Genomic DNA, 17,603 nt, shown 5'->3' on the forward strand with positions numbered 1-17,603 from the left:
CCTCTAAAGCAGAAGGTGGACAGATTTAAATGGTAGACCTCTACAACGTCCTCTAAAGCAGAAGGTGGACAGATTCAATGGTAGACCTCCTACAACGTCCTCTAAAGCAGAAGGTGGACAGACTCAATGGTAGACCCCCTACAACGTCCTCTAAAGCAGAAGGTGGACAGATTCAGTGGTAGACCCCCTACAACGTCCTCTAAAGCAGAAGGTGGACAGATTTAAATGGTAGACCTCTACAACGTCCTCTAAAGCAGAAGGTGGACAGATTCAATGGTAGACCTCCTACAACGTCCTCTAAAGCAGAAGGTGGACAGACTCAATGGTAGACCCCCTACAACGTCCTCTGAAGCTGAAGGTGGAAAGATTCAGTGGTAGACCCCCTACAACGTCCTCTAAAGCAGAAGGTGGACAGATTCAATGGTAGACCCCCTACAACGTCCTCTAAAGCAGAAGGTCCTTCAAACACAGTCATACCTAAGGGTCATACAAAGACGACAAAACATATTTCGTTGTGTCAAGTCATGCTTTTATTTACATCCAAAAATTGTGTAAACGCAAATTCTTGAAACAGAATACAAATTCATTTGGCACCAAAAAATTAGCATTTTCCCCATACAAGAAATCTATCGCCATATTTGGTATTCACAGACATACCTGATTGTGTTCAGCGTGTCGTAACTACTATGTTTAAGATTTTTAAAATCGTTTCTAGAATTTTTATGTACACGGGGGGTAACCGTCTACGATAATGTAAGCGGGCACTGCTGCCTGTATAGGTACTCAAAGTGGAATTAAATTTATAAAAAAAACTAAGATGATTAAAAATTACCTATTTTATTCTACAACCATGAGGATTTTTTTTTTAGAACCGGAAAAAAAACCATTTTGTTTTCTTACAACCATGGCGGGGGGACATCTTTGTGGACAGGACTTACTGAAATTCACGTTCCCCTGCTCGTGTACCTAGCTTACGGCCTCTCCTGGAAACTTACAAGGTTGAAATGAAAACGTCTGGCATCCCCGATCATGTCTTTATGTTTACTGCTGATAATATTTCATCTCCTACTGCAGGGAAGGAGGAATGTCATGGACGGGGGTGCATTGTTTCTCTTATTATGACACCATTTGCATCAACCCAATTGACTAAAACTTGTATAACCCACCATGGATCGCTCTACTCCCAAAGATCACAGAACTTCATGTTTTTGGTCTCCTATGTGGTAGAATTGTACTGGCGCTGCGTGAGTTAACAGTTCATTTTTTTCAACGGGCGCACCAAAAGGCCGATCCTTTGTTTCTTTGGAAAACCACACTCCCCCCACGTAAAGCGGTAGACTGTTCCTGCTGGCCGTATGTCCAGAGCCGGTCTATGGGCGTGATGACGTCAGGAACAATCCATTTCACAAGATTGCTAGCATGGCCTTACGCTTGGAGAATCGGCATCTCCTCTGTGGAATCCTCTGGACAAAATTGAGCAGTTACACATGCAGTCCAGGCATAGCCCCACTGCATGGGGGGGGGAAACAATTTCCTGGAATTCTTCTTTAAGTCATTCACAAGATGTTCTCTCAGCAGATCAACTCCTCCTTCTAGCAGTGACTCAGCAGTTCAGTTCACCTTGCTGCCCCTTCTAGAAGTGACTTAGTAGCTCCGGTCCCTCTTCCAGTACTGACTTGGCAACTAAGTCTCCTCTGAAAGTCCTGGCTCCCCAGCAGCTCAGCTTGCCCCTCCCAGAAATGACTCAGCAGCGCAGCTCCTGCTGCTTTATTTCCCAGCATGGCTGAGCAGCTCAGCTCCCACTGTCCCCCTACTGCCGACAGTAACTCAGCAGCTAAGCTCCGCCTGCTCCCACCTCCAAACAGTGACTCAGCAGGTCACCTCTCTCTTCTACCCTTCCCAGTGTTACTCAGGAGCTCAGATCTAGATACTCCACCTCCCAGCAACGACTCAGCAGCTCAGATCCACCTGCTCCCCCACTCCCAGCAAAGACTCAGCAGCTCAGATCCACCTGCTCCCCCACTCCCAGCAGACTCAGCAGCTCAGCTCCGCCTGCTCCCCCCTCCCAGCAGCGGCTCAGCTCCTGCTACTTCCTTTCCCAGCTACAACTCAACAGCTCAGCTCCGCGTGCTCCCCCACTCCCAGCAAAGACTCAGCAGCTCAGCTCCACCTGCTCCCCCACTCCCAGCAGTGGCTCAGCTCCTGCTGCTTCCTTTTCCAGCAACGACTCAGCAGCTCAGCTTCTCATGCTCCCCCTTCCAGCAGTGACTCAGCTCCTGCTGCTTCCTTTCCCAGCAACGACTCAACAGCTCAGCTCCACCCCCACTCCCAGCAGTAGCTCAACTCCTGCTGCTGCCTTTCCCAGCAATGACTCAGCAGCTCAGATTTGCATGCTCCCCCTCCCAGCAGTGGCTCAGCTCCTGCTGCTTCCTTTCCCAGCCTGACTCATCAGCTCAACTCCCACTGCCCCCCTCCCTCCCAGCAGTAGCTCAACTCCTGCTGCTTCCTTTCCCAGCAATGACTCAGCAGCTCAGCTTTTCATGCTCCCCCTCCCAGCAGTAGCTCAACTCCTGCTGCTTCCTTTCCCAGCAACGACTCAGCAGCTCAGCTTCTCATGCTCCCCCTCCCAGCAGTGGCTCAGATCCTGCTGCTTCCTTTCCCAGCAACGACTCAACAGCTCAGCTCCACCTGCACCCCCACTCCCAGCAGTAGCTCAACTCCTGCTGCTTCCTTTCCCAGCAATGGCTCAGCAGCTCAGCTCCCACTGCCCCCCTCCCAACAGTAACTCAGCAGCTCAGCTCCGCCTGCTTCGTCCTGTTCAATGTTAACTCATTAACACCTGTGACAACTGGAAGTTCAGGGAAGCAGAGCTGAAAGTACAGGAGGCAGCAGCATTGAAAGCTGAAAACAGTTTAAAGGGGAGTGTTTAGTTTATTGAGCTCAATGTGCCAAGTAGAAAAAAAATCTCTGAGGTGTTAATACTACTTTAACTCCTTGACGCCGGCGGTACACAAATATGCAGCTTCTTGGCAGCTGGGCTTTGACGCCGAGAGGCCACATATCTGCGTACCCGATATAAACAATCGGGAGCTTTCCGATCATGTGACCGCTGTGACAGCCAATCACGGTGGTCACATGATCCTAAACCCCGCCTCCCGGAATCAGAAACCCCAAAAATGGCCAGGAGGAGCCGCCACCAAGGGGTTAATGGTGAATAAAGATGCTGCAGCTTCAAAAAGGGCAATATTGTGGAGATGTGAGTTTACAGGATATTGGCAACAATCAGTTTCAACACAGACTTACTGCAAGTCTGGGAAAGGTAAGGCTGAAGTTCAGCTTTATGTACAAGCTGGTGAGGGGGGGGGGGGGCAGACTTTAAAGTGAGCCTGCTGCTCTGCCTGTAGACAAATAGAAAAGGAGCGCCCAATGTCCAAAAGAATGCAAGTTTGATGGTAGATTATGAATCATTTATAGAGAAGAATGACCAGTACATCAATCCAACACGTTCTGGCAGAGTCCTTTCTCCCAAAACGCATTGAGTTGATGTACTTGCCGTTAGGTTATGAGGTATTTGAGAACAACAAGTACATCAACAACACATTTCGGGAGAAAGGTCTCCCCCGAAACGCGTTGCCTTGATGTACTGGTGATTAGGTATTTATTGAGAATAACGACCAGTACATCAAGCCAACACGTTTTGGGAGAGACCTTTCTGCCGAAATGCATTGAGTCGATGTACTTGTCGTTATTCTCAATTAAATACCTCATAACCTAACGACAAGTACATCAACTCAACGCGTTTCAGGAGAAAGGTCTCTCCCAAAACGTGTTGGCTTGATGTACTGGTCGTTATTCTCAATAAATACCTCATAACCCAACAACCAGTACATCAAGCCAACGTGTTTTGGGAGAGACCTTTCTCCCGAAACGTGTTGAGTTGATGTACTTGTCGTTATTCTCAATAAATACCTCATAACCTAACAGCAATTACATTAACTCAACGCGTTTCGAGAGAAAGGACTCTTTCAAAACGCGTTGGCTTGATGTACTGGTCACTCTTCTCTATAAATGCCTCATAATTTGCTATCAAACTTGCATTCTTTCGGACATTGGGCGCTCCTTCTTTCCTATTATTCCAAGTCTACGTGTGGAAACGACCTTAAGGCCGTCTCAGAAAGGCAGCAGCCCAAACCCTAAGAGGGTTTCCCGCCAGTATCCACCATGGGGCACTACCAACTGGAGGGACGTCTCCCTACCCACCCACACAACCACCAACCTACGACCAGTGACTGATCTGGTCAGTCCATCGTGGTCTTCAGCACAAACAAGATGTTGTTCTGCCTGGTACTGACTGCAATCCCATGTCTGTGGGTAGCCTCTGTCTACTGCTTCTTACAAAAACAATACTACATGCACCAGACACTTTATTAGGTCCATCTGTTCAATTGTTGGGTAACACAAATTGCTAAACAGCCAAATCACATGTCAGCAACCCAATGCATTTAGGCATCTACACATGGTGAAGATGACTTGCTGAAGTTCAAACCAAGCATCGGAATGGGGAAGAAAGGGGATTTAAGTGACTTTGAGCGTGGCATGGTTGTTGGTGCCAAGCAGGCTGGTCTGAGTATTTCAAGATCTACTGGGATTTACAGAGAATGGTCCAAAAAAGAGAAAATATCCAGCGAGCGGCAGTTGTGTGGAGGAAAATGCCTTGTTGAGGTCAGAAGAGAATGGGCAGACTGGTTCCAGATGATAGAAAGGCAACGGTAGCTCAAATAACCACTCGTTACAACCAAGCTATGCAGGATACAAATTCTGAACACTCAACACGTCCAACCTTGAAGCAGATTGGCTACAGCAGCAGAAGACCACACCGGGTGCCACTCCTGTCAACTAAGAACAGGAAGCGGAGGCTACAAAACGTTGCTTGGTCTGATGATTCTGGATTTCCCTAGAGAAGGTTGTGCGTGAAAATCCCAGTAGAGCAGCGGTTTTTGAAACACCCAGAACAGTCAGTCCTGCACCAACCACCATGCCACGATCAAAGTCACTTAAATCCCCTTTCTTCCCCATTCTGATGCTCAGTTTGAACTTCAGCAAGTTGTCTTCACCACGTTTAGATGCCTAAATGCATGGAGTTGCTGCCATGTGATTGGCTGAGTAGCAGTTTGTGTTAGCAACCAGGTGGACCTAACAAAGTAGCCTGTGAGTGTACATCATTAGATGGAGTGATTCTCACCAGGTCAGATTTCATAACATTTTACTTGACAAGATTTACACTTTCTTACACGCCATCTTTTTTCTTTTTTTCTTTAAGTACTTTATATGTAAGGTTCCAAAAACTTGGCGTTGGGTGGAATCCGCTGTGACACAACATTGGCAGGCCTACATGTTCTCACGCCGTGGAAAGGGAGGTTGCCGTCCATAAAGAGATGGTTGAACAACCCAAGACCTACAGCAGATGCCTCCTTCAGGACTTTAAACTGCGAGGATGCAGATCACAAATTGTCAAAATAAAGTGGAAATATCCTTCGACTGCCAATGTGGTTGATCGGTGCACCAAGGAACGTAAGCGGCTATCAGGAGGACGAGGTCTACAATGACCCCCACCCCCAAGGGAGTCCCCAAACCACTAGTCAGCAAGAAAGAGCTCATAAAACTTCTGTGATTTAACTGGGACGTACACAAGAGGAATGGCCGATTCAAGAACATCTTTGAGCTTTTTAACCAACAAATAACTCCTTACGCCAGGGGGCTCCAACCTTTCTAAACAAAAGGCCATTTACTGTCCTTCAGACTTTGAGGGGGTTGGACTGTGGCCAGTGGGAGTAGAAAATGCCCTGGTGTCAGTGGGAGCAAACTCTTTCTCCTGATTGGTTTTAGTGGGAGGAATATTGCACCTTTTTTGGTATTGGGAAAGGAATAATGCCCCCTAATTGGTATCAGTAGGAAGGATAGTGCCCCAACATTGGTGCCAGTGAGAGGAATAGCGCCCCATCATTGGTGTCAGTGGGAAGAATAGGGCCCCAACATTGGTGTCAGTGGGAAGAATAGGGCCCCAACATTGGTGTCAGTGGGAGGAATAGGGCCCCATCACTGGTGTCATTGAGAGGAATAGCGCCCCATCACTGGTGTCAGTGGGAAGAATAGGGCCCCAACATTGGTGTCAGTGGGAGGAATAGGGCTCCATCACTGGTGTCATTGAGAGGAATAGCGCCCAATCACAGGTGTCAGTGGGAAGAATAGGGCCCCAACATTGGTGTCAGTGGGAGGAATAGGGCCCCAACATTGGTGTCAGTGGGAGGAATAGCACATTATTGGTGTCAGTGGGAGGAATAGCACCCAATCATTGGTGTCAGTGGGGGGGGGGGAAGCACCCCATCACCGATGTCAGTGGGGGAAAAGTGCCCCATCATTAGTGTCAGTGGGATGAATAGCGCCCCATCATTGGTGTCAGTGGGATGAATAGTGCCCCATCATTGGTGTCAGTGGGATGAATAGTGCCCCATCATTGGTGTCGGTGGGATGAATACTGCCTCATCATTGGGGTCAGTGGAATACTGCCCCATCATTGGTGTCAGTGGAATACTGCCCCATCATTGGTGTCAGTGGAAGGAACAGCACCCCAATATTGGTGTCAGTGGAAGGAACAGCGCCCCATCATTGGTGTCAGTGGGAGGAATAGCGCCCCATCATTGGTGTCAGTGGGAGGAATAGCGCCCCATCACTGGTGTCAGTGGGAGGAATAGCGCCCCATCACTGGAGTCAGTGGGAGGAATAGCGCCCCATCATTGGTGTCAGTGGGAGGAATAGCGCCCTATCATTGGTGTCAGTGGGAGGAATAGCGCCCCATCATTGGTGTCAGTGGGAGGAATACTGCCCCATCATTGGTGTCAGTGGAAGGAACAACACACCATCATTGGTGTCAGTGGTAGGAATAGCGCCCCATCATTTGTGTCAGGTGGAGAATAGTGCTCCATCACTGATGTCAGTGGGAGGTATCATCATAATTGATGTCAGGGAATTATGCCCCACTGTTGGTGTCAGACGTAGAAATACAGTCTTGTCTCAGTGGCAGGATTAGTGCCCCTTAATTGGCATCAGTGGAAGGAATAGTGCCCCATCACTGGTGTCAGCGGGAGGAATGGTGCCCCATCACTGGTGTCAGCGGGAGGAATGGTGCCCCATCACTGGTGTCAGTGGGAGGAATGGTGCCCCATCACTGGTGTCAGTGGGAGGAATGGTTCCCCAACAGTGGTGTCAGTAGAATGAACAGTGCTCCACTGTTGGCATCAGTGGCAGGAATTATGCCCCACTGTTGGCATCGGTGGCAGGAATTATGCCCCACTGTTGGCGTCAGTGGATGAAATAGTACCCCAAGGGCCGGATAAAGGCAAGCAAAGGGCCGCAGTTTGGAGACTACAGTACTTAATGCCAACACACACAAACTACTCAAGAGGGAACCCCATGGCTCTCTGATGTGTAGGACCACCATAAGGGATTTAGGACAACTGCTCAACATGGAGTTTGACCCAACTGGTGCATTTTTCTGCATTATCTTTGTGTCCGCAGGTTTTTTACCGCCCTTACCTTGCCTCCCTCGCCCCAAACGCCTCATACAGAGAGGAGGGCTTTTTGGCAATTCTTGTTTACAGTATGAAGAGCTTCTATTGAGATATTTTGAAGGCCTTCCTCTAAAGGGTAACTCCTGGTAGTCTTCAGGGCAACAAAATTCAGTCATTTTGCCGTGTTCTGGAAGTCCAGTTTGTCAAATACACCCCCTCCCCCCAGAGGGCATTCCAGACTGGGCCCACAGAACTCCAAGAACTGAGTGATGCTCACATGTCATTATGGGAGCACCACTGAAAGAGTTTCCACCCTCCCCCGTCACTGCCAGAACCAGAAATCATCATACAGTGGCTGTAAACCTGTCCATATACCCAGTGAAGTGGCTAGCCTCATGTGATACACAGAGAGGAAACAAATCCTCCTACATAAGTTGTACCTGTTTATCCACAGCCCTCTCTTCTCTACAACCATTCAAAGTGCTGACTTTATAAAGCTTGTCTGAGAGTTCAGAAAAAAAAGAGAAAAATGACTGCAGAGCTCAGTGAGAAGAGCTCTGAATGCTGATTGGAAAGAAGAGACACACCCTCGTCCACACAGCTCACAGGAAGAAATCTGAGGCTGTCAATCACAGGATGCGTGCTGGAGCTCCCTCCCGTCACCTTTTTTTCTCTTGGTGTCAAGAAAAGGTGACTTATGCTGATAGCAGAGGAACAAGGCAGCAGACAGAAATGACACTCAGTGCTCTGGACTGAGACAAGTACACACTATAGAGGGATGTGCTTTTTTCATATTTCATGTCTGAAGTTTACAACCACTTCAATTAAAAACGTAATTATGTGGGCTTTAAAAAAAAAAAAAAAAACGAGGGAGGGACAGTTCTTCAGGGAGTTGGGGAATCCTGGAAATCTGCTTTAACAATCTCTAGTTCCTCACCAACAAGTCAAAAACTGAGCTTCCACAGGTTGACTTTTCTGCATTTTAAGGCTGTAATTAATGAAAATATGGCACTCAGGCCTGCCGAATAAAAAAATAAATTTCCCCCAGGAGTCTCTGGCAGTTTTTTTTTTTAGACACGTACATCAAAGTACAAAGTTAATAAAAGCGTTCATAAACAAAATATTCATCCTCGGCTACTTCCCACAGGCTGGAAGTCCATCATGACGTCTCATTGGTGGCTTGAACTCGAGGAACGTTCCTCGAGGCTCTCCATACGTCATCCATGGAACAGCTCCTACATTGATGGCGGGAAGCTCCACTTTGTCCCATGTTGGATGATTTCTAGACGACCGATAAAACGTTCCTCAAGTCCTATACTACGTTCGGTCTGTCTTGATTATCAATACCTGACTCGCTGCTAAGGCTCTCTACAGACCCCGGGGCAGAAAGGGCTTCGTAGTCAAAGTGGATTTTCTTGTGTCTTTTCAGGTCAAAATTGTTAATGAAGCACTTCCCGCATGCCGAGCAAGAATACGGCTTCTCTCCGGTGTGGATCTTGTGGTGTCGGATCAGATGGGCGTTGGTGACGAAACATTTGCCGCAGTCGGGGCAGATGAAAGGCTTGACACCCGTGTGAATCTTCCGGTGGACACCGAGGTTGGACTTGGTGGTGAAATGCTTCCCGCACTCGGGGCAAGGGTGTGGCTTCTTGGCGAGGTCGACGGGCAGGCTCTTGAGGAATTCCGCCCGTTTGGAGCCGGGCTTCGGACGGTTCTCGTCGTGGATCTTCTCGTGTCTTTTCAGGTCAGAGTTGCTGATAAAACTTTTCCCGCAGGCCATGCAGGAATGAGGCTTCTCCCCAGTGTGAATTTTCCAGTGCCGGATGAGGTGAGAGTTGCTGATGAAACGCTTGCCGCATTCAGAGCAGCGAAAAGGGCGCTCGCCGGTGTGGATCCTCTGGTGCAGAGACAAGTTCGAGTTGGTGGTGAACCGTTTGCCGCACACTGGACAGCAATAAGGCTTTTCTCCTGTGTGAGTCCTCTGGTGATGGGCCAGGTATGTGCAGGTGGTGAAGGACTTGCCGCAGTCGGGACATGAGTACGGTTTCTCTCCAGCGCGGCTCCTCTGGTGATTGAGGCGTTCAGAGCTCCGCTTGGTAGACTTCTTGTCACACTTGTACGGCTCTTCTGCCGGTGGCCCCTGTTGGCTGTTGTTGTCCTCCTCTTCATCTTCAGGATAAATGCTTCCATACTCCGAATCTTCTGTGAGATCTCCACCATCCGACTCCCTCTCAATATCGGTATCGCATGGAGGTGAAGAAGATTTAGAAAGTGGGAGCTGTTCTTCGTCACAAGAGTCGACTTCTTCCTTTATGTCAGTGGACGTACGACTAGGGTTATCCAGTGTGGAGCATCCAGAGTGCAGATGGTGTTCTCCAGCACTCCACTGGGGTTCCTCCTTAATACCCGCAGCTGTGAAAGCTGCATCAGTGACTCCATCACCCTCTGATGGCTCGACTTTAATTCCGGTACTATATGGCTGTTGGGGATCTTCCACCTCCTCTTTGCATAATGTCAGCATCCCGGGGAGATTCTCCACTGCACGATACATAATCTGCCCTTCCAGTAGGGAGAGTTTTGCAGTCGAGCAATTTACAATGGTACTGTGAACTTCATTCAACTGACGTGGCGACAGAGATTGGGTCCTCCATGCAACAAACCTGTTGGAGAGAAGGACATGGTGGTGAAAACGTGGAAGCCTGGAGATACATCAGGTCATTAGTTAGAAAAAAAGATTCTGGGAAGAGGGACTCTATGCAATCTTCTCCAGTTGGAGAAGGCTGGAGGTGCAAGTGGGGTCTCTCATTTGACCAAGACAAACCTAGAATGTGGGAAGGAGACTAATGCTTCTCTTTGTCTCCACCTCTTTCTGAACACCTCAAGCCAAAAGATTCTAGGAAGAGGGACTCTATGTGACCTTGTCCAGTTGGAGAAGGCTGGAGGTGCAAGTGGGGTCCCTCATTGGACCTGGACAAACCTAGAAGGTGGGAAGGATACTAAGGCTTCTTTTTGTCTCCAGCTCCTTCTGAACACCTCAAGCCAAAAGATTCTGGGAAGAGGGACTCTATGCGACCTTCTCCAGTTGAAGAAGGCTGGAGGTGCGAGTGGGGTCCCTTATTTGACCAAGACAAACCTAGAAGATGGGAAGGAGACTAAGGCTTCTCTTTGTCTCCTCCTCAAGCCAAAATATTCTGGGAAGAGGGACTCTATGCGACCTTCTCCAGTTGGAGAAGGCTGTAGGTGCACGTGGGGTCCCTCATTTGACCAAGACAAACCTAGAAGATGGGAAGGAGACTAAGGCTTCTCTTTGTCTCCACCTCTTTCTGAACACCTCAAGCCATTCCGAGACCATATGAAAAGTCAACATACCCCATTGTGTCCTTGACCAGCCCTGTAGTCTTCTTTACACCTTCATAGGGAACCAAGATCTGTACATATACAGTATGACGTCCAAAACTATTCTCACCTCAAGGAATAATGCCTAGCCTGCTAGAGACCTCCAACCCTGACAATACGATTCACTACCTGATGCCTTGCCGTGACAAGATAACATCTCATGATTCCTAGCACTGCTCACCTCTCTCCCGTCAGCAGATCAACGGTCCTGTCATGGTTCCTCAGATGTCAGGGAGGGTGGTGCGGCTCCAGCTCCTGCTTCGTCTTAGACTCCAGGATGGTTGCTGGGGACTGAGTTGGGTCTCAAGAGGTCTTCTTCGCCACAGTAGAGTTCTGGGGATTGAAAGAAACACACTCATTGGTACACAGCGCAATACCCCATGGCCTGGCTCCTTATATCATTTGGATGTTCCGATCGTGAGATCTCGCTGCCTTAATTCCTGTCCGCCTGGAAATATGGGTGTTCCCGCCCACCTACATGTGGGGGATGGTGGGGACCCCCTCATAATGGGTACCCTGGAACTTGATGCAGGGTTGGAGTTGACCTCATAATGGGCACAGCAGGAGCACAGACCCGGGAACTCAGTGCAGGGATAGTGGGAACCCCTCATAATGGGCACAGCGGATGTACAGACCCGAGAACTCGGCACAGGGATGGTGGGAACCCCTCATAATGGGCACAGCGGGTGTACAGACCCAGGAACTCAGCGCAGGGATGGTGGGAACCCCTCATAATGGACACAGGAGGTGTATAGACCTGGGAACTCCGCACAGTGATGGTGGGAACCCCTCATAATGGGCACAGCGGGTGTACAGACCCGAGAACTCGGCACAGGGATGGTGGGAAGCCCTCATAATGGGCACAGTGGGTGTACAGACCCGAGAACTCAGCACAGGGATGATGGGAACCCCTCATAATGGGCAAAGCGGGTGTAGAGACCCGGGACCTCAACACAGGGATGGTGGGAACCCCTCATAATGGGCACAGCGGGTGTACAGACCCGAGAACTCGGCACAGGGATGGTGGGAACCCCTCATAATGGGCACAGCAGGTGTACAGACCTGGGAACGCAGCACAGGGATGGTGGGAACCTCTTCCAATGGGAACAGCGTGTGTATAGACCTGGGCACCCAGCACAGGGATGGTGGGAACCCCTCATAATGGGCACAGCAGGTGTACAGGCCCGAGAACTCAGCACAGGGATGGTGGGAACCCCTCATAATGGGCACAGTGGGTGTTCTCACCTATATCTGAGGATCAGGCTGACACCTTGCAAAGATCTCCAGATGTCTCCTGCACAGTACTGAGCCAACAATAAAAGCTTTTTCAAGAATCCCCCTCTAGGTACAGCTGAGGGAAGAGGACACCGTCCTCTCATTGCCCCTGGAACCCCCCTGAGGGGCGCCGTATGCAAGTGTAGACCTGGCTGGGCCCCTAGCTTAGGCCCCATAATACAACGAAGGCTCCTCAACTGCCAAACAGAAGATCGCATTGCATTGTGGGAAGTCGCCTGTCTGCTGTCTGTTGTTTCCAGGGATTCTATGATGGACGCACGTAGCTGGGCGCACTCACTAGAGCGGCACTCCGGGTATTCTGGGTCTTTCGTTTCGGAGGAACAGCACACCTTGACCGCCAACGGTCAGCTCCGGGCGCCTTTTTATTTATAAATATAATTCAGCACAACATGTGAAAATAATATAATTATACATAATAATAAAAAATATAATATACATGTACACACATCTCAGTTCTTGGGGGGTCAGGTGACCAGGGGGCAGCTTATATCTCCACAACAAACCCCCTGATCACATGACTGACCACCCCAATACTGACAGGCCCCTCCTCCTGTCTTTAATACAGGTTCAGAACCCCAGTAAGGCTCTCTGGCTCCCCCATCGTTACCTGCAGCCGCTGCCAGTCACCACACACATCACCCTCTCCTCTCCTTCTTCCTGAGACAACAGGAAAGGAAGTTGTAGTGGAACTTCCGGCCTGTGCGTTCCATGGGGCTTCCGCTTCGCGCGTTCCAAAAGCCGGATGGCGCCCGGTGCCCTCTTCCCCCAGATCTTCGCTGAGAGGATCCGCCCACTGCTAGGGCGCTTCCAGTGATGTGTATGGGACAATCTGGATAGGGGAGTGCAGAATGAATTGCTTGCAAGATCGAGAGTCCTCTATATTCCCTGAGATCTTCTAGGCAGCATCCGCATCTCTTACTGACCCTCCCCGGCCAGAATCAACTAAGGATCACTAATTGCATTGTATATATATGAAAAAAAAACAATTAAAAAGAAAAATTATACAATGAAACAAATAAAATTCGTCTTCCCTATTCAAAGCATTAGATTAAGAAAATGTCATTAATCTTGTCTAATATCACCATTAAAAAAAAAGCATCAACAATATTTCCTTGTATAAAATCAATAAAATAGTGATGCTAAAATTATTATTATTATTATTGTAGTTTATTACTATTACCATCACAATTTTATTTTGTATTTTATTATTATTATTATTATTATTATTATTATTATTGTAGTTTATTACTATTACCATCATCAATATTGTATTTTGTATTATTTTATTATTATTACTATTATTATTATAGTTTATTAGTATCATCACTATTTTATTTTGTATTATATTATTATTATTGTTTTTTATTATTATTACTATCATCACTATTTTATTTTGTATTATATTATTGTTATTATTATTGTTGTTATTAGACTTATTATTATTGTTGCCCCATCATCAACATTTTTTGTAAAATTTTATTATAATTATTTTATTGTAATTTTATATTATTATTTTTATTATTTTAACAGTATAATTATTCTTATCGTTACTGTATTTTAATAGTATTACCATCATTCCCATACATATTTTATTTTGTAATTTTTTTTCAGTATTAAAATTAATATTATTATTAGCATTATTGCATTTTATTACTATTACCATCATCGTCAGAATTATATTTTGTAGTATTTTAATACTATCATTATTATTATTGTTATCATACTTATTATTATTGTTACCGCCATCATCATTTTTTTTTGTAATATATTAATAATATAATTATTTTTATTGTTATTTATGTTGTTGATAATAATATTTTAATATAATTATTTTTTATCATTATTGTGTTTTTAATTTTAGTACCATCATTGCCATACATAATTTATTTTGTATTATTTAATACGATCATTATTATTATTGTTATTAGACTTATTATTATTGTTACCCTGATCATCAATATTTTATTTTGTATTATTTTATTATTAATATTATTATTATTATTATTATTATTATTATTATTGCTATTTGACTTATTATTATTGTTTCCGCCATCATCAGTATTTTTTTGTAAAATTTTATTATAGTTATTTTTATTGTAATTTTATATTATTTTTATTATTTTAATAGTATAATTATTCTTATTGTTACTATATTTTTAATAGTATTATCATCATTCCCATAAATATTTTAATTAGTATTTTTGCTCAGTATTATAATTAATATTATTATTATCATTATTGTATTTTATTACTATTACCATCATCATCAAAATTTTATTTTGGATTATTTTAATACTATCATTATTATTGTTATTAGACTTATTATTACTTTTACCACCATCATCAATATTGTTTTGTAATACATTAATAATATAATTATTTTTATTGTGATTTATGTTGTTAATGATAATATTTTAATATTATAAATATTATTATCATTATTGTGTTTTTAATATTAGTACCATCATTCCCATACATATTTTATTTTGTATTATTTGTTATTTAGTACTATCATTATTATTATTGTTATTAGAGATATTATTATTGTTACCACCATCATCAATATTTTTTTTTAATATATTAATAATTTAATTATTTTTATTGTTGTTTGTGTTGTTAATGATAATAATAATATTTTAATATTATAATTATTATCATTATTGTGTTTTTAATATTAGTACCATCGTTCCCATACATATTTTATTTTGTATTATTTATTATTTAATACTATCATTATTATTATTATTGTTCTTAGGCTTATTATTGTTACCACCATCATCAATATTTTTTTATATTATATTAAAGACATGCTAGTAGGTTAATTGGCTCCTGTCTAAACTGGCCCTAGTATGTGTATGTACAGTTGTGGCCAAAATTATTCAACCCCCACTGAAATTGAGTGTTTTGGCCAGTTTGACATTGCTTTTGATCATTCAGTCATCTTGCTTACATTTACATTAAAGAGGCACTTGTAGGTCAGACAAATATAACATAACAGTTATAATGAAATAACCACAAATGTCTTTTCTGTGCTCACAGCATTATCAGTTTTATTCAACCCCCAAGTGACATTCAATCTTAGTACTTAGTACAGCATCCTTTTACAGTTATAACAGCTTTTAAACGTGAAGCATAGCTTGACACAAGTGTCTTGCAGCGATCTACGGGTATCTTCGCCCATTCTTCATGGGCAAAGGCCTCCAGTTCAGTCACATTCTTAGGCTTGCGCACTGCAACTGCTTTCTTTAAGTCCCACCAGAGGTTCTCAATCGGATTTAAGTCTGGTGACTGCGATGGCCACTCCAAAATGTTCCAGCCTTTCCTCTGCAACCATGCTCTAGTGGACTTGGAGGTATGCTTGGGATCATTGTCCTGTTGAAAGGTCCAACGTCTCCCAAGCCTCAGGTGTGTGACGGACTGCATCACGTTTCCATCCAATATCTCCTGGTACTGAAGAGAATTCATGGTACCTTGCACACGCTGAAGCTTCCCTGTACCTGCAGAAGCAAAACAGCCCCAAAGCATGATTGACCCTCCACCATGCTTCACAGTAGGCAAGGTGTTCTTTTCATCATAGGCCTTGTTCTTCCTCCTCCAAACATAGCGTTGATCCATGGGCCCAAACAGTTCTAATTTTGTTTCATCAGTCCACAGAACACTATCCCACAACTTTTGTGGTTTGTCCACATGGCTTTTGGCATACTGCAGTCGACTCTTCTTATTCTTTGGAGACAGCAAGGGGGTACGCCTGGGAGTTCTGGCACGGAGGCCTTCATTACGCAGTGTGCGTCTTATTGTCTGGGCTGAAACTTCTGTACCCACATCTGACAAATCTTTTCTCAGTTCCTCAGCAGTCACACGGGGACTTCTCTCCACTCTACGCTTCAGGTAGCGCACAGCAGTCGAAGTCAGCATCTTCTTTCTGCCACGACCAGGTAGCGTTTCAACAGTGCCCTTTGCCTTGAATTTGCGAATGATGCTTCCTAAGGTGTCTCTTGGTATGTTTAACATCTTTGCAATCTTCTTATAGCCATTGCCCTTCCTGTGAAGAGAAATCACCTCTTCTCTTGTCTTCCTGGACCATTCTCTTGCCTTCACCATGTTTGTAACCACACCAGTAAATGTCTAGAAGGAGCTGAGTATCACAGTCATTTTAAAGCTGCCTAATTGGTGCTTATTATGCTTGATTGCTGCTCGGTGACATCCACAGGTGTTTTCAATACCTGATGGAAAGCACCTGTATGAACCTCTGTTCTTCAGAGTGGTAGTCTTTAAGGGGTTGAATAATTGTGGCAATGAAGAAACCACATAAGAACCATTTACTACTGTATTACATAAACAATTGATGTCATTTTAGTTGCATTTGGGTAGTTACAACGTCCTTGTAGGATTTGATTCTGAATACAATTCCAAATGTACACTATAGTCCCTAAACCCCTTTACAGCATTGGGGGTTGAATAATTTTGGCCACAACTGTATGAATGTGAGTTAGGGACCTTAGATTGTACAATATATGTATGTAAAGCTCTGCGTAAATTGACGGCGCTATATAAGTACCTGAAATAAATAAATAAATGAATTAATAATATATTTATTATTATCATTATTGTGTTTTTAATATTAGTACTATCATTCCCATACATACAGTATTTTATTTTGTATTATTTAATACCATCATTATTATTATTGTTATTAGACTTATTATTGTTACTGCCATCATCAATATTTTATTTTGTATTATATTATTATTATTATTATTGTTGCTATTAGTACCATCGTTCCCATACATATTTTATTTTGTATTATTTAATATTTAATACTGTCATTATTATTATTATTGTTGTTCTTAGACTTATTATTGTTGTTACCGCCATCATCAATATTTTATTTTGTATTATTTTATTATTATTATTGTTGCTATTAGTACCGTCGTTCCCATACATATTTATTTTGTATTATTTAATATTTAATACTGTCATTATTATTATTATTGTTGTTCTTAGACTTATTATTGTTGTTACCGCCATCATCAATATTTTATTTTGTATTATTTTATTATTATTATTATTATTATTGTTGCTATTAGTACCATCGTTCCCATACATATTTTATTTTGTATTAGTTAATATTTAATACTATCATTATTAATATTAGTGTTGTTCTTAGACTTATTATTGCTGTTTCCGCCATCAACAATATTTTATTTTGTATTATTTTATTATTATTATTGTTGCTATTAGTACCATCGTTCCCATACATATTTTATTTTGTATTATTTAATACTATCATTATTATTATTGTTATTAGACTTATTATTATTGTTACCGCCATCATCAATATTT

At 43.9% G+C, this 17,603-nt stretch overlaps 1 protein-coding gene across 1 annotated transcript in view; it reads right to left on the bottom strand.

Moving 5' to 3' along the window:
• Nucleotides 1-5,246: 5,246 nt before the first annotated feature.
• The window catches only part of LOC149453523 (uncharacterized), a 31,455-nt gene continuing 19,098 nt past the window's right edge, over nt 5,247-17,603 (bottom strand). Inside the window, exon 7 of the mRNA XM_089688656.1 lies at nt 5,247-10,267. Within this exon, the coding sequence (XP_089544782.1) occupies nt 8,881-10,267 (1,387 nt within the window). The 3' untranslated portion in view covers nt 5,247-8,880. The remainder of the gene's footprint in view (nt 10,268-17,603) is intronic.

The sequence above is a fragment of the Staurois parvus genome, unplaced genomic scaffold, assembly GCF_062004578.1.
Source record: "Staurois parvus isolate SC_StPar_1 unplaced genomic scaffold, SC_StPar_1.0 ptg000449l, whole genome shotgun sequence".
NCBI lineage: Eukaryota > Metazoa > Chordata > Amphibia > Anura > Ranidae > Staurois > Staurois parvus.